At 64.9% G+C, this 26,918-nt stretch overlaps 1 protein-coding gene across 4 annotated transcripts in view; it reads right to left on the bottom strand.

The window, feature by feature from the left end:
- CFAP74 (cilia and flagella associated protein 74) overlaps positions 1–17,510 on the bottom strand; it is a 35,602-nt gene extending 18,092 nt beyond the window's left edge. For all 4 annotated transcript variants that reach the window (XM_036307610.1, XM_036307611.1, XM_036307612.1 and 1 more), the window contains exons 1-16: positions 17,402–17,510; positions 16,868–17,046; positions 15,714–15,795; positions 14,192–14,273; positions 13,950–14,087; positions 12,766–12,846; positions 11,442–11,615; positions 10,862–10,972; positions 10,495–10,597; positions 9,767–9,924; positions 8,697–8,913; positions 7,517–7,675; positions 6,527–6,700; positions 5,942–6,060; positions 4,971–5,037; positions 4,796–4,885 (exon numbers count right to left, since the gene is read on the bottom strand). In XM_036307610.1, the coding sequence (XP_036163503.1) occupies positions 4,796–4,885; positions 4,971–5,037; positions 5,942–6,060; positions 6,527–6,700; positions 7,517–7,675; positions 8,697–8,913; positions 9,767–9,924; positions 10,495–10,597; positions 10,862–10,972; positions 11,442–11,615; positions 12,766–12,846; positions 13,950–14,087; positions 14,192–14,273; positions 15,714–15,777 (1,737 nt within the window). In that variant the 5' untranslated portion in view covers positions 15,778–15,795; positions 16,868–17,046; positions 17,402–17,510. The remainder of the gene's footprint in view (positions 1–4,795; positions 4,886–4,970; positions 5,038–5,941; positions 6,061–6,526; positions 6,701–7,516; positions 7,676–8,696; positions 8,914–9,766; positions 9,925–10,494; positions 10,598–10,861; positions 10,973–11,441; positions 11,616–12,765; positions 12,847–13,949; positions 14,088–14,191; positions 14,274–15,713; positions 15,796–16,867; positions 17,047–17,401) is intronic.
- Positions 17,511–26,918: the final 9,408 nt, after the last annotated feature.

Below are 26,918 nucleotides of genomic sequence, written 5' to 3'. Positions count from 1 at the left end.
GGAGCAGCCCTGTGGGGAGCAGCCCTGTGGGGAGCAGTCCTGTGGAGGAGCAGTCCTATGGGGAGCAGCCCTGTGGGGAGCAGCCCTGGGGGAGCAGCTCTGGGGGAGCAGTCCTGTGGGGAGCAGTCCTGTGGGGAGCAGCCCGGGGGGAGCAGCCCTGGGGGAGCAGCCCTGTGGGGAGCAGCCCTGTGGGGAGCAGTCCTGTGGGAGCAGCCCTGGGGGAGCAGTCCTGTGGGGAGCAGCCCTGTGGGAGCAGCCCTGTGGGGAGCAGCCCTGTGGGAGCAGCCCTGGGGGGAGCAGCCCTGTGGGAGCAGCCCTGTGGGGAGCAGCCCTGTGGGGAGCAGTCCTGTGGGGAGCAGTCCTGTGGGGAGCAGCCCTGTGGGGAGCAGTCCTGTGGGGAGCAGCCCTGTGGGGAGCAGTCCTGTGGGGAGCAGTCCTGTGGGGAGCAGCCCGGGGGGAGCAGCCCTGGGGGAGCAGCCCTGTGGGGAGCAGCCCTGTGGGGAGCAGTCCTGTGGGAGCAGCCCTGGGGGAGCAGTCCTGTGGGGAGCAGCCCTGTGGGGAGCAGTCCTGTGGGGAGCAGCCCGGGGGGAGCAGCCCTGGGGGAGCAGCCCTGTGGGAGCAGCCCTGTGGGGAGCAGCCCTGTGGGGAGCAGTCCTGTGGAGGAGCAGTCCTATGGGGAGCAGCCCTGTGGGGAGCAGCCCTGGGGGAGCAGCTCTGGGGGAGCAGTCCTGTGGGGAGCAGTCCTGTGGGGAGCAGCCCTGTGGGGAGCAGTCCTGTGGGAGCAGCCCTGGGGGAGCAGTCCTGTGGGGAGCAGCCCTGTGGGAGCAGCCCTGTGGGGAGCAGCCCTGTGGGGAGCAGCCCTGTGGGGAGCAGTCCTGTGGGAGCAGCCCTGTGGGGAGCAGCCCTGTGGGGAGCAGCCCTGGGGGGAGCAGCCCTGTGGGAGCAGCCCTGTGGGGAGCAGCCCTGTGGGGAGCAGTCCTGTGGAGGAGCAGTCCTATGGGGAGCAGCCCTGTGGGGAGCAGCCCTGGGGGAGCAGCTCTGGGGGAGCAGTCCTGTGGGGAGCAGCCCTGGGGGAGCAGCCCTGTGGGGAGCAGCCCGGGGGAGCAGCCCTGTGGGGAGCAGTCCTGTGGGGAGCAGTCCTGTGGGGAGCAGCCCGGGGGGAGCAGCCCTGGGGGGAGCAGCCCTGTGGGAGCAGCCCTGTGGGGAGCAGCCCTGTGGGGAGCAGTCCTGTGGAGGAGCAGTCCTATGGGGAGCAGCCCTGTGGGGAGCAGCCCTGGGGGGAGCAGCCCTGTGGGAGCAGCCCTGTGGGGAGCAGCCCTGTGGGGAGCAGTCCTGTGGAGGAGCAGTCCTATGGGGAGCAGCCCTGTGGGGAGCAGCCCTGGGGGAGCAGCTCTGGGGGAGCAGTCCTGTGGGGAGCAGTCCTGTGGGGAGCAGCCCGGGGGGAGCAGCCCTGGGGGAGCAGCCCTGTGGGGAGCAGCCCTGTGGGGAGCAGTCCTGTGGGAGCAGCCCTGGGGGAGCAGTCCTGTGGGGAGCAGCCCTGTGGGAGCAGCCCTGTGGGGAGCAGCCCTGTGGGAGCAGCCCTGGGGGAGCAGCCCTGTGGGAGCAGCCCTGTGGGGAGCAGCCCTGTGGGGAGCAGTCCTGTGGGGAGCAGTCCTGTGGGGAGCAGCCCTGTGGGGAGCAGTCCTGTGGGGAGCAGCCCTGTGGGGAGCAGTCCTGTGGGGAGCAGTCCTGTGGGGAGCAGCCCGGGGGGAGCAGCCCTGGGGGAGCAGCCCTGTGGGGAGCAGCCCTGTGGGGAGCAGTCCTGTGGGAGCAGCCCTGGGGGAGCAGTCCTGTGGGGAGCAGCCCTGTGGGGAGCAGTCCTGTGGGGAGCAGCCCGGGGGGAGCAGCCCTGGGGGAGCAGCCCTGTGGGAGCAGCCCTGTGGGGAGCAGCCCTGTGGGGAGCAGTCCTGTGGAGGAGCAGTCCTATGGGGAGCAGCCCTGTGGGGAGCAGCCCTGGGGGAGCAGCTCTGGGGGAGCAGTCCTGTGGGGAGCAGTCCTGTGGGGAGCAGCCCTGTGGGGAGCAGTCCTGTGGGAGCAGCCCTGGGGGAGCAGTCCTGTGGGGAGCAGCCCTGTGGGAGCAGCCCTGTGGGGAGCAGCCCTGTGGGGAGCAGCCCTGTGGGGAGCAGTCCTGTGGGAGCAGCCCTGTGGGGAGCAGCCCTGTGGGGAGCAGCCCTGGGGGGAGCAGCCCTGTGGGAGCAGCCCTGTGGGGAGCAGCCCTGTGGGGAGCAGTCCTGTGGAGGAGCAGTCCTATGGGGAGCAGCCCTGTGGGGAGCAGCCCTGGGGGAGCAGCTCTGGGGAGCAGTCCTGTGGGGAGCAGCCCTGGGGGAGCAGCCCTGTGGGGAGCAGCCCGGGGGGAGCAGCCCTGTGGGGAGCAGTCCTGTGGGGAGCAGTCCTGTGGGGAGCAGCCCGGGGGGAGCAGCCCTGGGGGGAGCAGCCCTGTGGGAGCAGCCCTGTGGGGAGCAGCCCTGTGGGGAGCAGTCCTGTGGAGGAGCAGTCCTATGGGGAGCAGCCCTGTGGGGAGCAGCCCTGGGGGGAGCAGCCCTGTGGGAGCAGCCCTGTGGGGAGCAGCCCTGTGGGGAGCAGTCCTGTGGAGGAGCAGTCCTATGGGGAGCAGCCCTGTGGGGAGCAGCCCTGGGGGAGCAGCTCTGGGGGAGCAGTCCTGTGGGGAGCAGCCCTGGGGGAGCAGCCCTGTGGGGAGCAGCCCGGGGGGAGCAGCCCTGTGGGGAGCAGTCCTGTGGGGAGCAGTCCTGTGGGGAGCAGCCCGGGGGGAGCAGCCCTGGGGGGAGCAGCCCTGTGGGAGCAGCCCTGTGGGGAGCAGCCCTGTGGGGAGCAGTCCTGTGGAGGAGCAGTCCTATGGGGAGCAGCCCTGTGGGGAGCAGCCCTGGGGGGAGCAGCCCTGTGGGAGCAGCCCTGTGGGGAGCAGCCCTGTGGGGAGCAGTCCTGTGGAGGAGCAGTCCTATGGGGAGCAGCCCTGTGGGGAGCAGCCCTGGGGGAGCAGCTCTGGGGGAGCAGTCCTGTGGGGAGCAGTCCTGTGGGGAGCAGCCCGGGGGGAGCAGCCCTGGGGGAGCAGCCCTGTGGGGAGCAGCCCTGTGGGGAGCAGTCCTGTGGGAGCAGCCCTGGGGGAGCAGTCCTGTGGGGAGCAGCCCTGTGGGAGCAGCCCTGTGGGAGCAGCCCTGTGGGAGCAGCCCTGGGGGGAGCAGCCCTGTGGGAGCAGCCCTGTGGGGAGCAGCCCTGTGGGGAGCAGTCCTGTGGGGAGCAGTCCTGTGGGGAGCAGCCCTGTGGGGAGCAGTCCTGTGGGGAGCAGCCCTGTGGGGAGCAGTCCTGTGGGGAGCAGTCCTGTGGGGAGCAGCCCGGGGGGAGCAGCCCTGGGGGAGCAGCCCTGTGGGGAGCAGCCCTGTGGGGAGCAGTCCTGTGGGAGCAGCCCTGGGGGAGCAGTCCTGTGGGGAGCAGCCCTGTGGGGAGCAGTCCTGTGGGGAGCAGCCCGGGGGGAGCAGCCCTGGGGGAGCAGCCCTGTGGGAGCAGCCCTGTGGGGAGCAGCCCTGTGGGGAGCAGTCCTGTGGAGGAGCAGTCCTATGGGGAGCAGCCCTGTGGGGAGCAGCCCTGGGGGAGCAGCTCTGGGGGAGCAGTCCTGTGGGGAGCAGTCCTGTGGGGAGCAGCCCTGTGGGGAGCAGTCCTGTGGGAGCAGCCCTGGGGGAGCAGTCCTGTGGGGAGCAGCCCTGTGGGAGCAGCCCTGTGGGGAGCAGCCCTGTGGGGAGCAGTCCTGTGGGAGCAGCCCTGTGGGGAGCAGCCCTGTGGGGAGCAGCCCTGGGGGGGCAGCCCTGTGGGAGCAGCCCTGTGGGGAGCAGCCCTGTGGGGAGCAGTCCTGTGGAGGAGCAGTCCTATGGGGAGCAGCCCTGTGGGGAGCAGCCCTGGGGGAGCAGCTCTGGGGGAGCAGTCCTGTGGGGAGCAGCCCTGGGGGAGCAGCCCTGTGGGGAGCAGCCCGGGGGGAGCAGCCCTGTGGGGAGCAGTCCTGTGGGGAGCAGTCCTGTGGGGAGCAGCCCGGGGGGAGCAGCCCTGGGGGAGCAGCCCTGTGGGAGCAGCCCTGTGGGGAGCAGCCCTGTGGGGAGCAGTCCTGTGGAGGAGCAGTCCTATGGGGAGCAGCCCTGTGGGGAGCAGCCCTGGGGGGAGCAGCCCTGTGGGAGCAGCCCTGTGGGGAGCAGCCCTGTGGGGAGCAGTCCTGTGGAGGAGCAGTCCTATGGGGAGCAGCCCTGTGGGGAGCAGCCCTGGGGGAGCAGCTCTGGGGGAGCAGTCCTGTGGGGAGCAGCCCTGGGGGAGCAGCCCTGGGGGAGCAGCCCTGTGGGGAGCAGCCCAGAGGGGCGCACAGCTGAACTGGATGGGCTGTCCCTCAGTCGGAAAGGAGGGGCCTGGAGGCAGTGGGCCGCGCGAGTCCCACAGAGACAGGGCGGTCGGGGTCCACAGGCGCGGACCACAGTGAGGCCACCCGCTGCGGGGGGAGGGGCGACAGAATGGGTGAACCGGTCCAAGGCGCAAACTTGCAGTTGTGAGAAAGCCCAGGCACACGGGACGGCGGAGGCGGAGACTAAATGGGGCCCAGAGCGCAGAGCGACAGCCTGGGGGCTCCCTGACCCTGGGCCTGGGTCTGGCTCCGCCCAGCATGGGGTGTGTCTCAGGGCAGGGGGGGCGCGACGGAGACCCGATAGAACCCCCGCCCCGCGCTCCCCCCTCCAGGACCCCCTCCGCTCGGCCCGGGACGCACGGAGCACTGCTTGATGGAGCACTTCAGGGGGACGGAAAACCGGCCCGTCTGCGCCAGAAACCAGATCCTTCCCTCCAGGTCCTTCTCGACCTGAAAAATAAACCCGAGGGGCACGTGGGTGATTCCCCGTGACGCCCCGCAGCCCGGCCCCCCCTCGTCCTGAGCCGACGCTCACCATGGGCTTGAAGGTGACCAGCACTTCGCAGGACATGCCGGCCGACATGGCGCCAGGGGGGTCGAAGCTGCAGGCACAGACACGTCCGCGGTTAATCTCCCGCCCGCGACCGCCCACAGCACCACTGGTGACTGTGACGGGTGGCCAGGCCCTGGACCTCCCGCCTGCCCCAGTGCTGCGCCCGCGCCTCCCAGGACTCGCCCGCAGGGCGCCCGGTGCCACCTGACTGTCCCGAGTGTGAGCGGGTGGGCGGGCGGGCGGGTGGAGGAGGAAGGAGCCGCAAGAAAAGCCCCCAGGGGCCGGGCGGAAGGGACGGCCATGAGGTGGCAGCGGCCACAGCCACTGCTGCCCTGGGCACCGAGGGCCCAGGGTGAGGGCGATGCCAGGGAGGGAGCCCCATGTCAGGGAAAGTTCCAGAAACAGGGCTGCAGCTGCCCAGAGGATGTGGAGTCAGCGGCTGCGGCCTGCTGTCCCAGGTCGGGTCTGACCGAAGGGCTGGCTTCATCAGGAACCTGCCCCTGGCCGTGTGGCAGGTCCCAGCCCCCCTGGGAGGGCAGGCCCCAGGGGTGGGGCCGAGCGGAGGCCGGACAGCAGGACCAGGCAGACCGGGGCCTGGGCCAAGGGATCACCGCCCAGGGGGTTACGGGCACAGGAGGGAACGGGGCCGTTTGAAGGAGAACTTAGAGCTTTTAGACACGAGAAGCACGGCAAGTGCAGGGAGAGCCTCAGTGAGAGGTCGTGGCAGCCAGTGCGACACGGCCACGGAGGGCAGCGAGCCGCAGCGTGGGGCCGGGACGGGGCGTGGGGCCGGGGCAGCAGAGGCCCTGGGTGAGCAGTTGTCTGGAGCTCTGGCCCCGGGAGCTGTTGACAGGTCTGAGAAAACGGCTGCCCCGCCCGTGCGGGGAGGTGGGGAGGCGGGGGGGGGGGGGCGGGGGGGCTGGGGTCCTGAGTGAGCAGCGTGCCCCCCTCACGCGATGTGGATGAAGTCCCGCAGGTGCTCGTCCACGCCCTCCAGCTTGCAGTAGTTGATGGTGTAGGTGGCGTTGATCAGCGTCATCCTCTTCTTGTACACTTTGCCGATGTCGAAGTCCTGGGGACACGGAGCGTTATCCTCACACCTGGGCGACCGGAGCCGACAGGTGTGGTGAGGCCCCACCCCCCACGGCTGCCCCTCTGTGGCCCGCGGAGCAGGGTGAGGGGTGCCGGGCTCGCCTGTGTCAGAGCAGGAAGCAGCTTCCGGGGGACCCCAGGGGGAGCTTGGGTGGCAGCTGGACAGCGGAGGGCCCCGGGCTGGACGATTAATCTCCCGCCCGTGACCGCCCACAGCACCGACGGTGACTGTGACGGGTGGCCAGGCCCTGGACCTCCCGCCTGCCCCAGTGCTGTGCCCGCAGGGCGCCCGGCGCCCCCAGCCCCTCCCCTGCAGAGACGGAGGCCTGTCCTCTCTCCCTTTGCAATAGGACACTCAGAAGCCACGCCCCTCGAAGGCGGCCTGAGCCGTCACCCCTGCACCAGGGCCGCGGGCGCCCTCCCTCCGGCCGGCCGGCCCGGCTCACCTTGAAGTGGATGAGCTTGGGCTTGCTGTTGAAGGGGCAGCCTTTGAACTCGCGCCCGGACGCCACCTGCTTGTGGACCACCCTGCTCCGCAGCTGCTCCACGGTGCGGGCCAGGATGTCCTTCTCCATCTTCGTCCCCCCGACGGGCTTGCGGTCCACCTCCTCCTTGGGCACCTGGGGTCGCAGGGACAGAGCCTGGGCCGGAGGCAAGGCCTGGCCCAGGGCAGAGGGAGGCGTGTCCTGTGCAGGGGTCACCAGGGAACCCCGACGTGAGCCAGGCGGGCACCTCGCTTCAGAGGAAGGGAAGACAAGACCGGCCAGGACCCCAGCAGATTTTCGGGAGATGGCGGCAAACCCGGCACAGAGGCAGGGAGAAGGGGCCTCCTGCCTCGGGGACCGTCCGGCCCAGGGCTGCCTTCCTGAAAGTTCTGTGAGTCCCGGCCGAGGAGCTGGGTGTCCTGCTGCCCTTGCTGCCCCGGCCGGAGGGCCCGTCCCCAGGTGCCCACCGCCCTCCTGGGACTGGCTCAGGTCCCGCCCTGTGTCTCGGGCCCCCTCAGTCCAGCTTCCCCGGAACCAGCGTGGCTTTGCCTTTACGGCAACGGCACCGCGCGTGTGTGGCCTGGCCGCAGCTGCCGGTGCAGGGACAGAGCCGTGGCGGTGGCCGCTGTCCTGGGAGCTCCCCGCACACGGGCTGACCGCCTGGCCGCTCGAGTTGTGCCTGCTCCTTCAGGGCCAGGAGGCCAGGGCTCGGCACGGAGCACGTCCCTTGAAAAAGGCTTTCAAAGGACGTTCTGAACCTGTGCCTTTTCTGGAAGTTCTTTCCCGAAGACCAAGCAGAACGAACCTAGGACCCGTCCCCGCACGGGAGGCCGACCGCATCCCCGGGGAGCCACCATGGGGGGGGGGGGTGGCGGGGGCGGGGGCGGAGGAGGGCCGGGGGCGGGGGAGGGCCGGGCCCGCGACGCGCAGGTCACATGCGAGGGCAGGTACCTCGTGCGCCTTGTGGCCCTGGTTCCAGAGCCCGCAGATTTCCGGCTCCACCAGCGTCTGGTCTTCCCAGCTGAGGCTGCCGGAGGCGCCCTGGATGGACTCGCTGGAGACGGCAGGCATCAGCCCGGAGCGGTCGGGGAGGGGAAGGCTGGCGCTCTCCTGTCGGGGAGGAGGAGCACAGCGGCCGCTGCGGGAACAGGGACCAGCAGCCAGAAGGGCACGGGGTCAGGGCCCCCCTCTTCCGCGTTCCGCCGACCAGAGCCCCATTGCAGGCTTTTCCATTTCAAAGACAACGCGCGCATCTCCACGCTGGCGTTTCCTCCGACGCCCACGAGGCCTCCTCTTTGCGGACGGCTGTGCCGTGTCCCGCCTGACCCCAAGCGGCTGGCATTTCTGGTTTTCCCGGAAAACACCCCGAAACGCCCGGTGGTGACGGGACAGAGCCGGGGCTCCGAGCCAGACAGGACGCAGAGGGCGGCCCCGGGAGGGGAGCAGGGCAGGTGCCGGGGAGCCCAGACGGGCCTGGGAAACAGGAAAAGAGCTGAAATGCACGGAGAGGGGAAGCCGGAGGGTGCTGCCCGCAGCGGGGTGTTGAAGCCAGTGACCGTGACCTTCAGGTGCTGGGGTCACAGCGGGCACAAGGCAGAATCGAAAGTGCCAGGCCAGGCTCAGGAGCGGCACCTGCCCCTGCCCCACACCCTCGGAGAGGCAGGCAGACGGCCCCCAGTGTGGAGGGAGGACAGAGGGAGGGAGGGAGGGAGGACGGAGAGGAAAGCTGCCGTCTCTGCATGTGGGGGGCTGGGGCACAAGTCGGCCCTGGCCCTGGCTGACCTTCCGTCTTGGCCTGTAAACTGGGGAGGGAAGTGGCCCGAGCCGTGGCTCCCGTGGCTGACGAGGCGCAGGTCCTGGGTCCCGCCCCTCACCCCTGAGCCGTTGCCCAGGACAGGCTGGCTCCCAGATGGACACATGGCCGCGACCTGCAGTGGAGCTGAGCCCTGCCGCTACCCTGAGCCCCTCAGAGGGACCACGAGGGCCAGGCTGCCCAGAGCGGGGGCCCCGCCCTCGGGAAGAAGCGGGAGAACCGGGAGGGGAGGGATCCACGCACGGGGAGGTGACGCCATGTCCCCAGGACGCCACCCAGCGCCATGCCCGCTGGGCCCTCTGCTCCTGTGGGGCTCACCACTGGGCCGGGAGCCCCGGGCGTCCTCCCCTCGCTGATGTCGGCCAGGTAGTCCCAGGTCTTGTTCCTCAGGGAGGGCCGGGCGGTGGCCGTGGCCGTGGCCGTGGCCGTGGCCGGCGGTGATGGCGGCCGCCGCCTCCTGGTCTCCTCAGCCTCCTCCTTCAGAAGCCGACCCACGATCTCATGCTTCCTGAGCCTCTGCTCCTCCTCGAAGGCGCTGGGGAAGGCGGCGGCTCAGAGCAGGCGTGCGGCTGGGCCTCCCCCCTCGGCGAGCACAGGCCCTGCCCAGCCGCCCAGGCCTGGCCCCACTGCTCAGGGGAGCCCAGGACTCGAACCTCCACCCAGTCCAGTCCCCACAGCAAACAGGGGCCTCGCCCCTCGTGAGCTTCCTGCTGGCGCCAGGGGAGCCCCACTGAGGTGCACACACAGGAGGCAGCATCAGGGCCTGAGGCTCCCCACTCGCCCGCGGGGTGATGCTCAGGCACCAAGATGCCTGGACAAGAGCCGCTGTCCCAGGGAGCGGACCAGGAGGCCACACCTGGGTGGATGCTAGCAGCTGGGAAGGGGGGTGGGTGGGTGGGAGGACAGGACAGGCAGGAACCTGGGCCTGAGCGAGCACTCCTGCAGGACCCCTGGGTGGGCCACCTGTGGGGCCTCCTCTCAGGGCCGGTGTGGCCCAGGAGCGGTGGCGGGGACCTCGCAGGGCCCAAGGGCTGTCTCGGGGTGAGTGACAGCCGCGTTGAGCTATGGTCTGGGGGGGCCGGAAAGGGGTGCCCCAGAGCTGAAGACGAGCCCGGCGGCCTCAGCCCCAGGAAGGGACAGAGAGTGGGTGGGGGAGGCTGGTGGCGGGGGCAGCGTCTGGAAACCGGGCAGGAGGCTGAGGGCAGCGCCCAGGCACACGGGTGGGAGGGGCTGGGCCCTGAGCCCAGGGGCCCGGGCAGGGAGGGCTTGGCAGGACCCGGTGGAGGGGACTGGAGCCTTAGGCTGCATCCCACAGGCCTGTCCTGGGGGGGCTCAGGCGGAGGCAGAAGCACCCCCCCCCATCAGGCCGGCACCTCTGGGGGCCTCACCGTTTCTGGGCCTCCAGCTCCTGGCGCCGGTGCTGATGGAAGAGGAGCTTGAAAGCGTTCCCGCCCTGGGCCAGGATCGCCTGCTTCTCCGCCCGGGCCTTCTGCACAGCCAGCTCCGCCCTGGCCTGGCCCCACGCTTGGAATTTCCGGAGCGTTTCCTTGGGACAGAACACACAGAGGTCACAGCACTAGCAGGGCCTGCACGCTGGCACACACATGTGCACGCCTGCACACGGAGCCCCCTCCTGCGTCCTCGGTGGTGGAGCCGGTCTGCGCGGCTGTGTGCCGCCCGCTCACCTCTGCGCCCTTGCTCTTCCTGCCCACCTGCCCCCCCCCCCCCGTGCTCTCTCCTGCCTCTGAGCCTTTACAGAGCCCCCCCCCCCCCCCCGGCTTCCCTGGCCTAACTGCACATGCTGAGCCCCGGGGGGTCACCTCCTCCAGGGAGGCCCGACCCTGGAGCCTGGTCACAGCCCTCCCCACAGGGCCAGGCCTGTGGAGGGCGGGCCATGCTGCTGTCCTCCGGCCGACCTGTGCCTGACGAGGAGGCCGGGCGGACACAGGGTGTGTCCCCCGGGAGCACTGAGTCTTGAGACGAGGACGTGGGGGGCACTTCCGGGGGGCCGGGGGGCCAGGAGGGGGTTCGGGAGGGTGGGCAGGGTGCGGACAGCTCGCCCCACGGGGCCTGAGGGTGAGGCTGGAGGGAGTGGGAGGCGGTGGGAGGGGCCTACCCGGTTGGCCGTGATGCTGTTCTTCAGGGTCAGCACGGCGTCCATGCGCCTCTGCACGTGCTCGCGGGCCTCCCGCTCCCGCTGCCGCTCCTGCTCCTGCACCCTGGGGAGCGGGCACCGTGAACGGCCGCCCGCAGGCAGGCGTGTGGGACGGAAGGGAACCGAGGCCACGTGGACCGAAGCCGACGTTCCCGGGACAAGGTCGTGCCCGTGGCCCTGCTCTGGACACGCGGGCACGCAGCTCGAAGCGAAACGCACACTTTTATTCTCGTTTGAGGGTGATGGTGAGGTTCAAGGACAGATGGAGGCCGGGCTGCCCGCGTGCAAGCCTCCCCGCCCGCCCGCCCACCCGCCGGGAGGGCGCTACCTGCCCAGCGAGGCCTTCAGGAACTTCACCGCCACCCGGTGGTTCCGCCTGGCGTCCTCCACCAGCTTCAGGTGCCGCAGCCCGTGCTCCTTCTGCTGGTGCGTGGACCTCCTGCGAGACAGGCCGGCTCCAGCTCGCGCCGGGGGAGCCCCCGGGAGCCTGGATCCGGCTGAGGGAGCCCAGGAACCAGGACCCCGTGGGTGCGGACCTGGGCTTGGGCCCCACGTGGGCGGCAGAAGGGGGTGGCCCAGGGTTGATTTTTAGAGAGTGGGGGCCCCTGGATGGAGACAGAGCCGCTGAGCGGTGAGGGTGGTCACGCGCACACGTGCACACACACACACACACACACACACACACACACACGTGTGCGTGCGCAGGGGCTGGAAGAGGACGCGCATCCTTTGGGCGGGGTGCTGGGTCCCTGGCTGTGACACACCTGGGGGTGCTCTCCCACTCGGAGCCCAGGGCGGAGTCTCGGGAGGACGGGGAGCCCGAGGGGAAGGGGGTCCGGGAGGGACATCAACGTGAGGTCGACGAGGGACTCGGGCAGGGGCAGGGGCAGGGCCCGCGACCGGCCCACCTGACCCTCAGCAGCCGGTTCCGCTCCGTCTTGCCCCAGGCCTCCTTCTCCTTAGAGAGCTGCTGGGCCGCCTGCTCCCGCAGGCGCCTCCCCGAGGCCTCCCGCTCCTCCAGGGCCGCCTGCTGCGCGCCCTCCGGCTGCCCCTCCAGGGGGGTGACGGGCCACGCGGCGTTCCTGGCGGAGGAGGGTGGTGTGTGGGCGAGGGCACTGTGGCGGCGGCACCCTCCGAGCAGGAGCGCCCGCCACGCGTTCTCCCTCAGTGAGGCCTGGCTTCTCGCCTGGGGGTCCCTCTCGGCCTCCAGCTCCGAGAGGAGGCCCTGGGACGCGGCCGGAGGCGGCCCACGCTGCACTGCACAGCGAAGGAGGATGGAATGCGTCAGGAACGCGTCGGGGCCGGGTCCCGGAGCGCCTGGAGGCCACGCACCCCAGGCCCCTCTGAGGCTCAGCGGTGCCTTCGCCTGGCCTGCCATCCCCACAGAGACCCCTCCCCTGCTCCCCGTGGGCCCCCGCGGCGCTTCTCCAGGTGGGGCCGCTCCCCGCCACTGGCCCCTCAGAGTGGCAGGCCCACGGGCTGGGGGCAGGAGGAAGGACAGCAGCTGAGCCCAGCTGTGGGCTCTCTCTCTCTTCCCTGCCCTCCTGCGGCTGCGGCGCCTGGACGCCGACCCAGAGCCCAGCGCTGATCTCAGATCTGATCCCGCTGCGCTGCGGAGGTGAGTGGGCGGGGGTGGGGCAGGGGGTGGGCGGCCTCGACCCCCGCATTGCCTCCTCACCTGGGCAGGCCCAGCCCCGAGGGCACCCTGCCCCTCCCTGCAGGTCCCCAGGACGCCCCTCTCTGCGCCCACAATGCTCCTTCCCCGTCTCTGCCAGCGGCTCGCTTCTGTCACTGGGTCCCAGCCTGGAGTCACCTCCCGGGGGCCCTGCCCTGTCCACCTGCTTCCAAGTGACTGCCCATCTGGGCCTCTTGGCCCCTGGCTTCCTGCCCTTGTGACCCCCAGACGCTTGGAGTCCATTCGGGGTCGTCTATTCTCACACGGTTTGTTGTTAGTCCTCACCTGCGGGTATTTTTCCATTGATTTTAAAGCGAGTGGGAGGGAGGGGGAGAGACAGAGAGAAACATCAACCGGTTGCCTCCTGCACACGCCCTGACCAGGGCCAGGGATCAAGCCCGCAACCGAGGTATGTGCCCTTGCCGGGAATCGAGCTGGGACCCTTCAGTCTGAGGGCCGACACACTGTCCACTGAGCCACACTGGCCAGGCCACTTCACTGTGCGGAGGCATGTCTGCCCGTGGCCCCGCCCACCCCCCTGCACGCCCGGGACCTACGCGTGGTTGGCCTCCTTGGCTTTCATCCTCTGCTGCTGCCGGGTGAGGAGGTCCATACGCTGGGAGGCGCGCAGCTCCCCTCTGCAGTGGGAAGGCAGGACCGGTCACGGGCTGGAGTGCGGCACGGCCTCCCTGTCCCCGGCTCCTCCGCTGCTGCCCGGCCTCCAGAGGGGCCGGGCATGCCGGTTCCCAGGTCTCGGGGCCAAGCACACCAGGGGCTGCTCCTTCTGTTTCCTGAAAACCCCTCTGGGAGCCCGTGTGACCTGCGCCCACGGGGGGTGACCTTGAACGGGAAGGGCCCTGGGGCCCAGAGGGCACAGGCCTCAGACCGGACAGCCACGCCCATGGGGCTGCTCTAGTGCCGAACTGTGCCGTGCCCGTCGCCTCCGTTAAAACTCCAGAACCAAACCCCGGGCACCAGCTTTCACGGCCCGAGACACGGAGCCCGCCCGAGGTGTCAGGGATCTTGGTTTTCTCGGGGGAAGTAGGTACTGAGGTCGCACAAAAGAACATTGTGTGGCCACAGCTGGGGTGGCCCAGTGGAGAGAGCGCCGGCCTGCGGACTGGGCGGTCCCGGATTCCACTCTGGTCCAGGGCACATGCCCTCGGTTGCAGGCTCCTCCCCGGCCCGGGGCCCTGGTTGGGGCGCGTGCAGGAGGCAACCGGTCGATGTGTCTCTCTCACATGGATGTTTCTCTCTGTCTCCCCCCACCCCCCCATCCACTCTCCCTCAACGTCAGTGGGAAGTGTCCGCGGTGAGGCTCACAGGGAAGGCGGCCTGTGAGCTGGGAGACACCGACGGCCGGGGGCCAGCACGCGCCGCCCACACCTTGCTTCCAGGTACCTCGGCGGGAAGCATCACAGACACGACACCCGACAGGCGGGACGAGCGGCCAGTGGGCTGTACAGGGGTGACGGCCGTGCGAGTGTTTCCAGCTTGTATGTGAGTGCGATGTTTCTCACAGACGCTGGGGACACGCCGTGGGTGGCACCGGCACTGCTGCTAAGCTGGGTGGTGGCCAGGCAGCAGGGAGGCCCAGCCAGAGGACCCGGGGCAGGAGGGGCAGCCGCAGCCCGGAGGCCTGTGCACCGAGGCGGCGGACGCCCAGCCCCGGCCTCCAGGACCTCCGCCCGCCCCCCGCCCCGTGTCTGCCTGCCCCCAACGCCCCCCGGGCCAGGCTCACCTCGTTCTCTGGAGGAGGAGGTCCTTCTCTTTGTGCAGCTGGTCCAGGCGGCCCACGTCCCTGCGCAGGATCAACGCCTGGACCCAGTCCAGGACGGACCTCTTCTCATCAGCCTCGGCCTTCGCCGCTCCCCCTGGGCTGAAGGCAGAGGGCACCACTGCCGCTGAGCAGCCAGCACGCCCTGCGGGACGCAGCCCAGCCAGCCCCTGAGTCCGAGGGCCTGGGGTGCCCCCAGCACCTACCGGCTCCCCAAGCAGGCACCGCCCTCAGCCCCCGGAGGAGGGGTCTCCACCTTGAACTCGGGGTCCTCCAGCTCATCTCTCTCTAGAAACCGCGGTGAGAACCAAGACAAAGAAAAGCACACGGACACGTTCAAGTGGGAGGTTCTAGAACAAACCCGGACAAGCTCAACGTGGGCAAAGGTGGTGATGGCGCCCCAGAACGACGGTTCTCCAAGCGTGGTCCCAGGAACCCAGGGGCTCCCTGAATCTCGTTGGGGTGGGGTCTGCAGAGCCAGACCATTTTCACAAGAATACCAAATGCACTTGTCTTTCCCATGCCTTTTGTTGCTGCTGTCCGTCCTCACCTGACATACTTTTCCATTGATTTTTAGAGAGTGGACGGGAGGGGGTGAGGCAGAGAGAAACATCCACGTGAAGAGACACATCGATTGGTTGCCTGCGACCAAGGGGAGGGCCGAGGCTCCAGGTCCCGCCCCCCCCCCCCCCCCCCGAGTGTGCGGTGCAGTTTGCAGAGGCCGCACGACGCGTGACATGGCAGCAGGCGTGGGAACCCAGTTGCCTCCGCTCAAGCACGCTTCTCGTGGGCTCATGGTGCTATTCCAAGTGAATAAGTAAGTGCAGTATCTTCAGCCTCAGTGTTTAATGCAGCAGCAACCGGGAGTTATAGCCGACATCAGCAGAAGCCCTTGGGGGGTGGGGGGGTCTCCGACAGCTGTTCAGCAGGTTAGAGAATCGCTGCAGGCTGCGGGCAAAGCGTGGAGACTGACTCCGCTCCTTCGAGAATCTCCACAAAACGACGGGGAGGGAGCAACCAGGGAGGGGGCTCAGTGGTGAGGGGGGGCAGCTCGGTCTCGGAGGCGAGGGGGGCAGAGCCGGAGGGCGCACGGGTCAGGGAGGGTCAGCCCAGCTCAGCGCCCAGCAGGCCGGCGGGCGGTGGGCCAGGAACCCACGTCCTTCCCGGGGCCCAGCAGTGCCCCCCAAACTTCAGACCATCAGAGAGACAACAACAACCACTGAAACAACTGGGCCGCACCCCAAGGACTAGGATGGGAATGGCCTTAGGTTTCTCAGTGAAGACGTCGGAAACTGAGACTCGAATGTCCGCCACTTTCAAAACTCGCAGACACAGCTTATCTTTGTTTCGACTAAAGACAGAGTAATATCAGCTCCCTCTTTGCAAAAAACAACCGTGTTTAGGAGACTCACATCTCGCCTGGCCGGTGGGCTCCGCGGTTAGAGCGCCGGCCTGCACCCCGAAGGGCCAGGCTCGACCCCGGCCGGTTAGGGGAGCGCATGTGAGAGGCAATCAATCCATGTGTCTCTCTCTCACGATGTTTCTTTCTTCTCTCTCTCTCCCTCCCTCCCTCCCATTCTCTCTAAAAATCAATGGAAAAATAGCCTCAGGTGAGGATTAACCAAAAAAGAGAGATGACTCCCTCTGAAAAAAACCACAAGAATCGACGGGACCATGAAGCGCGTCCCATCTCCGGCCCCTGAGCTGCCCGGTGACGCGCTTTCTCACCGTCCTCCACGAGTGGGACGTCCAGGAGCTCCACCTCCGGGGACAGGCAGGCAGCGCTCTCCATCTCGGGGGCAGGAGTCGGCTGCAAAACATGGTTACAAAACACAGATACACACGATCGTAGGCTTTTAAAAATAACCTAGAGTTGGATTTTGTAAGAACTAACAACTTCTCTTGTAAAAAGACGTTGCCCTGACCGGTGTGGCTCAGTGGATAGAGCGGCGGCCTGCGGACTGAAAGGTCCCAGGTTCGATTCCGGTCAAGGGCATGTACCTGGGTTGCGGGCACATCCCCAGTGGGGAGTGTGCAGGAGGCAGCTGATCGATGTTTCTAACTCTCTATCCTTCTCCCTTCCTCTCTGTAAAAAAATCAATAAAATATATTTTTTTTAAAAAAGACGTTAAGAAGATGAAGAGGTGAGCGTGGACTGGGAAGGACAGCGCAGCACAGGTGTCTGACGCGGGGCTCGCATCCACGACACGTCCAGGGTCCCTACACCTCAACGAGACAGAGAGCCCAGACCCCACGTGACAGGGGCAGACCTCCAGGAACAGACACCCCCCGGGAGACCGGCGACCCGCCAGCTGGGAAGCCGCCACGGCCGCAGTCAGGTGCCTGGTCCGACCCCAGGGCACAGGCTGGTTAGGCCTCCTGAGGTCGAGGGCACTGACGACGCACTCGGCCGGCCGGCGGGGCTCAGTGGTTGCGCGTTGACCTATGAACCAGGAGGTCAGGGTTAGACTCTGGTCAAGGGCACATGCCCCGGTTGCCAGCTCGATCCCCAATAGGGGGCGTGCAGGAGGCAGCCGATCAGTGATTCTCATCATGGATGTTTCTCTGTCTCTCACCCTCTCCCTTCCTCTCTGAGATCAATAAAAATGTATTTTTAAAAAAGTGTATTTTCCAAGAAATGAATCCTGCTAGCAAAATAACAAATAAAATAAAATACAAATAGAGTGAAAGGCCAAGCTAAAGAAAAGCATCTTACCAAACTGGGTTAAAAACCAATAACAAAAAATCGAACTCCTCGACCCCGATTTGAAAGCCAGGAAAGGTGGCGCTGTGTGGAAACTGTCACCAGGAAGCGGGGCGTTGCTTAGAAACGGACAAAACGCTGTAGACAAAGGGCAGCGACAGCGTCAGGGGTCACTCACCCGACGACGCCCGGTTCCCCCGGAAGACGCGGCAGTTCTGGGTCCAGGACGGGAGGGCACCCTGTGTGCCGGCGACAGGCTCCCAAGTGTCGGGGGCGACACGCCCCGCGGGCACCTGATTCTCAGATGCTTCAGGGAAGGCCTTCCGCGTGGGGTCCACTTGCAACTTCCACGGGAACCTGGGGTTGTTCATGAATTAGGAAAAGCACGTGCGCCGCGTCCACGCGCATCACGCCAGGTGCTTGGATGTGAGCAGGCAGCGCGCCAGGGCGGGTTTGCGCTTAAAACCAAGTGGGTGACAAGCGCGCCCCCGCCCCCTTCACCTGCCCGGACGCCGCGGTCCCCGGTACCGCCGGGCTGCGCTCTGCTCAATACTCGCCCCGCCAACTGCGCGGGGACAGCACGCAAGCCCGCGCCAAGCCGAGCAGGACCCACGGCCCGGCTCCCGCAAACCGCCCGCCGAGGCGTCGGTCCCGTCTGGGAGGCGGCCAAAGCCCCAGCGCCCGGCCCCGGGCTCCGGGCAAACGGACCCACCTCTCGGCCCACCTGCCGGGGTCCGGGTGGCGCGGGATCTGGGCGGAGACACCCCGACGGCGGCCCCTCCTCCGGTCCCTCCTCCGCGGCAGCGCAGCCCCGGCGCCCGCGCGGCTCTCCCCGCAGCCCGCAGCGCGGTTTGGGGCGGCAGCTCCCCGGCAACGGACGGCTCCACGGGGAGGGGTGCTCGCGCCGCCCGCTCGCTCGGCGATGGCTCCGTCCAACGGCAGCGCCCCCCGCCCCGCGCTGGGCGATGGTTTGGTCCCGCGCGGGTGCCCGGGATGGCGGGTCGGGTAGTGGCGGGGCTGTGGGCTGCGCCCCTGCGCCCCTGCGCCCCGGGGGGAGGCCGCGGCCGGGAGGTGGAGGGTCTGGGTTGGCCGGGCCACCAGGCCGATGCGGAGCCCAGTGCCGCCCAGTGGCCTGGGCCCCGGGCCTGACCGCCTCTCTGGTTCCGCCCAAGCAGCTGAAGTTCGCACTCATTGCAACTTAAGAAATTGGCGCGGTCACGTGAAGTCAGGGTCCCGCTTCTCTTTCCAAGGGGCCGATTGGGCCGATTGGGGTCCTGTCAATCCAACCCTAAGGGGAGCCCCCGCGGGGGGTGGCGAGGAGGAAGCGACCGGTGCAGGCGGCTCAGTGTGTGAACTCCCGCTGCGCTGCGACGTGGCTCACGGTGTGGCCGCCCCCCTGCGAGCAGCACAGCCAGGAGACAGTGCGGCTGCTAAACGAGGTCCCTCTCCAGATTTCGGGGGGCTGCACCTGCTCCAACCCAGTGCACCCCCCTCTGCCCTGAGCTGCCCAGTGCACCCCCCTCTGCCCAGTGCACCCCCTCTGCCCTGAGCTGCCCAGCACACCCCCCTCTGCCCAGTGCACCCCTCTCTGCCCTGAGCTGCCCAGCGCACCCCCTCTGCCCTGTGTACCCCACTTTGCCCCAGTGGGACAGCCTCAGCCTTTCAGCTCCAGCCGACAGAACACGCCCCAGTGGAAAGGGAAAGTGTGGCCCTGGCCGGTGTTGCTCAGTGGCTAGAGCCTCCACCTGAGGACTGAAGGGCCCAGAGTTCAATTCCCGGTCAGGGCACATGCCTGGGTTTCAGGCTTGATCCCCAGGGTGGGGCGTGCAGGAGGCAGCCGATCAATGATTCTCTCTCATCATTGATGTTTCTATCCCCCTCCCTCTCTGAAATCAATTTACACGTATAAAAGCCTAAGAGACTGTTACCACCGAATGACTGAAACAACCGGAATGACCTGTTGACCAGTCGCTATGACACGCACTGACCACCAGGGGGCAGATGCTCAGCACAGGCACTGCCCCCTGGTAGTCGGTGTGCTCCCCACCTCCTGCTGCTGGCAAACCCCCCCTCCCCACAGCTGGCCAACCTCCTGTCGGCCCCATCAGCCCCCATCAGGACTGGGTGAGATGGCCAGGCCTAGGGACCCCACCAGTGCATGAATTCCAGCACTGGGCCTCTAGTAAAAACATATATATATATATATATATATATGTATATATATATATATATATATATATATATATATATATATATATATATATATTTTTTTTTTTTTTTAAAGGAAAAGTGCACTCCCAGAGCTGGCAGGGAGCTGACTTATCTAGACAGAAGTCCCCACCTCTGATCCCTGATTGGTCCATCCTCAGGCAAATGAGGACTCTAAATCCTCCAAGTTTGATTGGTCCAAAAGACACTGTCCTGATTGGTCAGAATGGAACTGCTCTGATTGGTAGGTGACGATGCTGAAGGGAGTGTTATGGCTGCACAGCTCTGATTGGAGGGGGAGAGCCTCAGTCCTATTGGTTGAATAGGATTCTGGGAAGGGCCTCGCTCAGCTGGCAAGAAGACTGCAGACAGGTGGGTAGTTTAGGGCAGGTTTCTCCAGGAAGTGCAATAACTGCTTGAGAGGCCCCTGTGTAGGAGTGGCTGCTAGGCTCTGCTTTAAAAACATGTTTTTGCCCTAGGGGGTTTGGCTCAGTGGATAGAGCACAGGCCTGTGGACTGAAGGGGCCTGGGTTCGATTCCAGGGGCTCCATCCCCAGGGTGGGGCGTGCAGGAGGCAGCTGAGCAATGATTCTCTCTTCTCTCTCATCACTGATGTTTCTATCTCTCTCCTTCTCCCTCCCTCCCTCCCTCTCTGAAATCAATAAAAGTATATTAAAAAAAGAAAAATATTTAAAAATATACATATTTAAAAAATTTGAGCCCAGTTGGCCACCAGGAGCTCTTAGTAGGTTTCTTCTCTCGGGGTCCACAGGGAAATATGCCAACCTGGTCTGGGGCTGAACGGAGTGTCCCCAGGGCCTTCTCCGGTCCCCACCCGTCTGCTCTTCTCATATTACGGTCCTCACCTGGCCACTCAGGGCTGGCACACGGGTGAGGGGGCGCGCCCCTGCCCTTGCAGAGCTGGCACCTCTCAGCACCCCGCTGACCACTGGCCGGCCTGGACCCGAGGCTCTGGGTGCCACGGTGCGGCCTGTGTTTTCCAGGGATGGTCGCCCATCAGAGCCAGTCAGCCTGGCAAAGAGCGCCTCCCCGGTGAGAACTGGAAATTGCCAGGAAACCACGACGCCTCCGTCCTTCGGTGGTGCCCAGTCTTCCCGTCTCAGAATGTGGGGCTTGAGGAACAGACCTGCGTCTCCATAGCGACCCACGAGCGTTTTTGTGAGAGAAATCGTACTTCTCTCCCCCTTCCCCACCCGAATTATGGGGCTTGTTTCTGATCAGCTTGCTTCTCCGGCCTCTCGCTGTGAATGGTGAATGCGGGTTTACTGCGGCAGGAAAGGAGGCCCTGGTCGGCTGGCTCCGTTGGTTGGGTGTTGTCGAGTGCACTGAAATGTCACGGGTTCAATTCCCGTCCGGGGCACATGCCCGGGTTTCAGGCTCCATCCCTAGTGGCGGGGAGGGGGGGGGTTGTGCAGGAGGCTGCTGAGCTCTCGGATCCATGTTTCTCTCTATCTCTCTCCCTTCCTCTCTCTCTAAAATTAACAAAGATATAGTTCAGACCAGAAGGGAAGGACAGCAAAAGACCAAAACCAGCCCAGAATGGTCTGATGAGGCAGGGGGTGAGCTAGGACTGGTGACTGGGGCCCACCTGGGCGGGAGGCACCGTCTGCTCTCAGCTCGCGTCCTGGAGGGTCTGTGGCTGCGTGCCGCTCCGTGGGACGGAGCCGGTTCACCACCGGTTCATGTAAACAGGACCACGCCCTAAAGCATGTCATCCGTGTCATAATGAAATGATGCAGAGCGATGGTCTTCAAGGGCCTGCTGTATGTGGACGCCACCAACAAGGAGGCGGCCCATCAGTGAAACCTTCACCATCCTATCTAATAATAGAGAAACATGGTAATTAACCGTGCCTCCGACACACTTCCCATGGGCTAATCAGGGCGATATGCAAATTAACTGCCAACCAAGATGGCAGCCGGCAGCCAGGCAGCTGAAGCGAACAGGAGGCTTGCTTGCTCCAGTGAAGGAGGAAGCCAAGGTTCCCTGCCTGCCCTGCTGGGCTCTGAGCTTGCACTCTAAGAAACAATGTTGCAATTATAGGAGCTAAACCATCCCCAGAAACCTGCTTTCAGCCAGCCCAGATCTCAGAGCTGGAGTTGCAACAGTGTTTCAATTATAGAAGCCAAACAAACCAAGGTCTCAGAGCTGGAGCTGAGCCTCAGAGCTAAAGCCAGCTCTCAGCTCCAGTGACAGCCATAGAAGGTAAATAAATCCCAGAATAAAAAAGAAAAAAAGAAGAAAAGGAGAGGTTGTGAGTTTCAGTCACCCGCCAGCCTGAAAATGGCCCTCATCCCCTCACCCAGACTGGCCAGGCACCCCAGTGAGGACCCCCACCCTGAAGGGGGTGTGACCAGCTGTGAACAGCCATCATCCCCGCATCCCGGCTGGCCAGGCACCCAAGCGGGACCCCCACCCTGATCCGGGACACCCTTCAGGGCAAACCAGCCGGCCCCCACCCGTGCACCAGGCCTCTATCCTGTATAGTAAAAGGGTAATATGCAAACTGACCCTAACAGCAGAAGGACTGGGAATGACTGGTCACTATGACACACACTGACCACCAGGGGGCAGATGCTCAATGCAGGAGCTGCCCCCTGGTGGTCAGTGCACTCCCACAGCGGGAGCTCTGCTCAGCCACAAGCCAGGCTGATGGCTGCCAGTACAGCGGTGGTGGTGGGAGCCTCTCCTGCCACCTCAGCAGCATTAAGGGTGTCCGACTGCAGCCAGGCCTGCTCCCCGCTGGCAAGTGGACATCCCTCAAGGGCTCCCGGGCTGCCAGATGGATGGCTGACTGCCAGCTTAGGCCCAATCCCTCGGGTAGCGGGCCTAAGCCAGCAGGCGGACATCCCCTGAGGGGTCCCAGACTGTGAGAGGGCACAGGCCAGGCTGAGGGACCCTCCCCCCCACCCCCGAGTGCACAAATTTTTGTGCACCAGGCCTCTGGTGACTAATAAACTGGGAGATCGTGGGGCACACGACGGGGAAGGAGGGCGAGGGCGGGGCATCCGGGAACAGCGCGGGGCCTGGCTGAGTCGCGCTGACACCCTAAGCGTGGAAGCCGGAGCTCCGGGTAGCTCATGAGGAGCCCCACCTCCCGGGGAGAGGAGGAAAAGCTGGGACCAGGATGAGGGCTGGGCCCAAGTCAGGCTCCGGTCTCTCGTTCAACGTCGTTTCCCATCTCACCTCAGCGGGCGAGACCCTTCGGTGCAGGGGCGGGTGCTCTGCTGAGCCACCCTGGCCAGGCTCACCTGGCTCTGGACGGGGCGGGCGTTCTCTCCAGGACAGACAGGGAAGTCCCGCCAGCTCACAGGCTCCCTCAGGGCCCCCAGCAGTTCCTCCGGCTTCTCTCTTGCTTACATCCCTTCACCGGCTTCACTGCAGGTACTGCACTCAAACGTTGTCTTTTCTTTGTTTCCTCACTGATGGCTGTTTTCTCCTAGACCCCGAGGCCCAGGCGGGCGGGGCCTTGACTATCTTATTCACACCCAACATCTAGGCCAGTGACGGCGAACCTTCTGAGCTCGGCGGGTCAGCATTTTGAAAAACCCTAACTTCACTCTGGTGCCGTGTCACATGTAGAAATTTTTTGATATTTGCAACCACAGTAAAACAAAGACATATATTTTTGATATTTATTTTATATATTTAAATGCCATTTAACAAAGAAACATCAACCAAAAAAATGAGTTCGCGTGTCACCTCTGACACACGTGTCATAGGTTCGCCATCACTGCTCTAGGGCAATACTTGGCCCATGGCGGGCGAATAATTGCACACATATTTGCTAAGTGGATATTGATCTGTGTAGGGGCCCTTCTTCTTCTTCCTCCTCTTCTTCTTCTTCTTCTTCTTCTTCTTCTTCTTCTTCTTCTTCTTCTTCTTCTTCTTCTTCTCCTCCTCCTCCTCCTCCTCCTCCTCCTCCTCCTCCTCCTCCTCCTCCTCTTCCTCTTTCTCCTTTTAAATATATTTTTATTGATTTCAGAGAGGAAGGGAGAGGGAGAGAGATAGAAACACCAATAATGAGAATCATTGATCAGCTGCCTCCTGCACGCTCCTCAGTGGGGGTGGAGCCCACAACCCGGGCCTGTGCCCTGACCAGGAATCAAACCGTGACCTCCTGGTTCACAGGTCGACGCTCAACCACTGAGCCCCGCCGGCCGGCCTAGGGGCCTTTCTTGAAGAAGTTTCAGGAAAGTATTCACTGACCGAGCATTCAGGGACGACGGTTTCTCTGCTTTGATCTCCCCAGCACCCTGCACGGAGGACAGGCAGCCAGGACCAGTGGGAGGCGGAGGGGCCGTGCTCTCCCCAGAGGGCAGCCCGCCCCTGGGCGCAGCGACTCCCGGGGGCAGCAGCCTTCTGAAGGAGTTCCAGGTTGTCATTCGTCTTGGCATCTAAAGAAGTTTTTTCTCACTTGATTGACAGCCCCTTTGTCAGGAATTGTTCATTTGTGTGCAACCTTTTCTATCACAGGGAAAAATTCAAATTGCCACTGGAGAACACATAAAATAGGAGGGTAGGATTCTGACTTCTCCACATGGACCGTGAGCACTTGCACTTGGGCATCTAGTTAATTCGTGGAGAAAAAATGCTCCAAGTGGCCAAGTGCATGGGTTCTGGGGGACAGGCGGGGGGTGGGGGTGGGGGTTGATTACTAAAAACGGCAACAACGCTAAGCCTGTTTCCTGGTGACCGGCCCCCCTGTTTACGGAGCAGCTGATCTCCGGCTGCTGAAATATTCCATATCCCATCCTTCCTGCCAAGCTCCCTCCGCCTCTCCACTGAATGGATCCATCTGAAAGTCACAGGATTAATAATTACACTGCAGCTCCAGGAAACGCTGCCTGTGTCGCTGCCTTCGTCCTATTTGGTCCATGTCCCCCGGAAAGGAACGCAGCACCTCGCACACAGAGCAGCTGCTTAAATTTAGCCGCGCTGCTTCCCCTCCCGCTGGCCGTGAGTCACCTCTGCCGCCCGGGGCGCATCCTGCTGCCCCGATGGACGCGGGCCAGCCCTCCGCCCGCCCGGCCTTGGCACCAGCCCTTCCTTGCACTGCAAGCTCCCGGCAAAATGCTGAGCCAAGGAAACGATGCAGAAGGGGCTGCCGCTGAGGGCCGCAGGACCAGGCCGACCTGCAGACCGAGTGTGAGTGTGTGTGCATGCGTGTGCATGCGTGTGTGTGTGTGTGTGTGTGTGTGGCTTTCCTGCTGCCCCCGGGCGCTGCTGTCCACAGCCGTGTTGTTGTCACCACAGGGGTTCAGGAAGCCGGACCTGCTCAGCGCCATATGGGGGAGCGTGGCACCTGCCTGCCCTGAATACAGGCTGGGATGGCAGCCGCTCCCTGAGCCCAGATCCCCAGGGCTCTGTGTGTGTCCTGCTGGCGGAAGCCACCTCCCGCTGGTCATTCGGGACAAGTTACAGCGTCACCTGGTCGGATACGCGCCTCGTCTGACCCGAGAGAAGGAGGCTGTCTGCCTCAGGGGCCACGGGCACGAGGGGCGCGAACTGGCCCTGGCAGCCCTGGCCCTGGCAGCCCTGGCCGGGGTCGCTCAGTGGGTAGAGCATCGGCCTGCGGACCAAAGGGTCCTGAGTTCGATTCCAGTCAAGGGCACGTACCTTGGTTGCGGGCTCCTCCCCAACCCGGGCCCTGGTCGGGGCTTGTGCAGGAGGCAACCCATCGATATGTTTCTCTCACAGTGTTTCCCTCTCTCTTCCTCTCGCTCTGAAATCAATGGGAAAATATCCTTGGGTGAGAATTTAAAAAAAAAAAAAAAATGGCCACGGCTGGGGGTCGTGCGGGTGCCTGACCCAGGGCCAGAACTCGGGGCAGCGCGGGGACAGCTGGCGCCTTAGGGCACTTGGTGCGCTGGCGAGGACCCCAGAGCTGCTTTGTCACCTCTGTCCCGTGGCCGGGGACCAGGCCCCCTGCCCTGGGCTGTCCCGACTGCCAAGACCAGGGGGGTCGCCCAGGCGTCCGGGGACCAGCACAGACCTGGCCGGAGGCAGGGGCCTCCCACCGACAGAAGCCGCTCACTATGCTGAAAGGTTCACCGAAGTCGCACTTGGAGGTGGGGTCCCCCTTTCCCCCAACCCCCGGGGAGGGGAAGCACAGGGACTGCCCGAGGGTGCCCGGAGGAGGGCGGTGGTGGGGAGCCTGCCAGATCGACGTGTTTCCGGAGAAAACGGCCTGTTGCCCGAGTCAGGAAGCCCGTTCTCTGGAGTCGCGGTCAGCCCCCCGGACTGGCGGGGCCAGGACACCAGCTGCCCCTCTCACGACCTCCCTTTGCAAATGAACCAACGAAGTTGCCTGGCCGGTGTGGCTCAGTGGTTGGGCATCCGCCCTGCACGGGGAGGTCGCCAGTTCGATCCCCTGTCAGGGCACATGCCCGGGGGGGGGGGGTCTCCAGCTCGATCCCCAGTAAGGGAGGGGGTGGGGGGGGCAGCTATCGATGCTGATGTTTCTCTCTCATCAATGTTTCTCTCTCTCTCCCTCTCCTTTCCTCTCTCTCTCAAATCAATTAAAAAAAAAAAAAGCCGGCAAAGTCCCCTGTGAGGCCGCAGGGCCAGGGAGGAGCAGAGCTGGGCCCCGTGCCCCTCCCCAGCAGAGTGAGGCGTTTTCTGTCCGGGTGTGGCCCTGCGGGGTCGGGCGGGGCCGGGACCAGGGCTGCTCTCCGGGCTGTGCTGGGCCCGGGTGGCTCTCCCCGTTCCGCAGCGAGTCTGGGCGGAGCTGATGCCGTGGGGTGAGGCAGGCTCAGCAGCGCCCCAAACACCTTGGAGAAGGAACCCTGAGAACCCCGTTCTCCAGACCCCAGCGGAAGCCGACAGGAGCCACGCGGTGCCCGTGAAGCGCGCCCGCCTGGGGAAGGGGGGGGGCCTTTAGGTTTCGGGTTTGTGAGCACCCCTGGTGTCCCAGGAGGAGGCTGCTGCTGGGGGGCTGTGGGTCTACAGGTGGCTTCTTATTTTATTTAATTTATTTTTTAAATATATTTTATTGATTTTTTACAGAGAGGAAGGGAGAGGGATAGAGAGTTAGAAACATCGATGAGAGAGAAACATCGATCAGCTGCCTCCTGCACACTCCCCACTGGGGATGTGCCCACAACCCAGGTACATGCCCTTGGCCGGAATCGGACCTGGGACCCTTGAGTCCACAGGCTGACGCTCTATCCACTGAACCAAACCGGTTCGGGCGGTGGCTTCTTATTTTAAAAATATGTTCTTATTGATTTCAGAGCGGAAGGGAGAGGGAGAGAGAGAGACATCGATGGTGAGAGAGAACCATGGATCGCTGCCTCCTGCACGCCCCTCCTGGGGATGGAGCCCGCCACCCCGGGCCTGTGCCCTGACCGGGAATCAGACCGCGGCCTCCTGGCTCCTAGGTCGACGCTCAGCCTCCGAGCCCCGCCGGCCGGGCTGCAGGTGGCCTCGGGTTTTGCAGGGCGTTTGCCCCCAGGGCTGGAGGGGGAGGAGTCGATTCGATGCCGGGTGCCCACCCTGGCCCTGCAGCGGGGTCCACAGCTCCACTCCTTTCGATGCTGAGAAGGTCCCGGCCCTGGCGAGTCGCTCAGTTGATCAGAGCATCACCCCAATACGCGGGGTGGCAGGTTTGATCCCTGGTCAGGGCACAAACAATAAATAATCAACCAAAGAATGCATCAGTAAGTGAAGCAGTCTCTCTCTCTCTCTCTCTCTCTCTCTCCTCTTAAAAAAATAAAAAAATAATAACGCCCTGGCCGGTTTGGCTCAGTGGATAGAGCGTCGGCCTGCAGACTCAAGGGTCCCAGGTTCGATTCCGGTCGAGGGCATGTACCTTGGTTGCGGGCACATCCCCAGTGGGGAGTGTGCAGGAGGCAGCTGATCGATGTTTCTCTCTCATCGATGTTTCTAACTCTCTATCCCTCTTCCTCTCTGTGAAAAATCAATAAAATATATTTAAAAAATAAATAAATAAAATACTGCCCTGGCTGGTTTGGCTCAGTGGCTAGAGAGTTGGCCTG

Source organism: Myotis myotis, unplaced genomic scaffold, assembly GCF_014108235.1.
Source record: "Myotis myotis isolate mMyoMyo1 unplaced genomic scaffold, mMyoMyo1.p scaffold_m19_p_48, whole genome shotgun sequence".
Taxonomy (NCBI): Eukaryota; Metazoa; Chordata; class Mammalia; order Chiroptera; family Vespertilionidae; genus Myotis; species Myotis myotis.
This window is presented reverse-complemented; position numbering and strand designations above follow the sequence as displayed.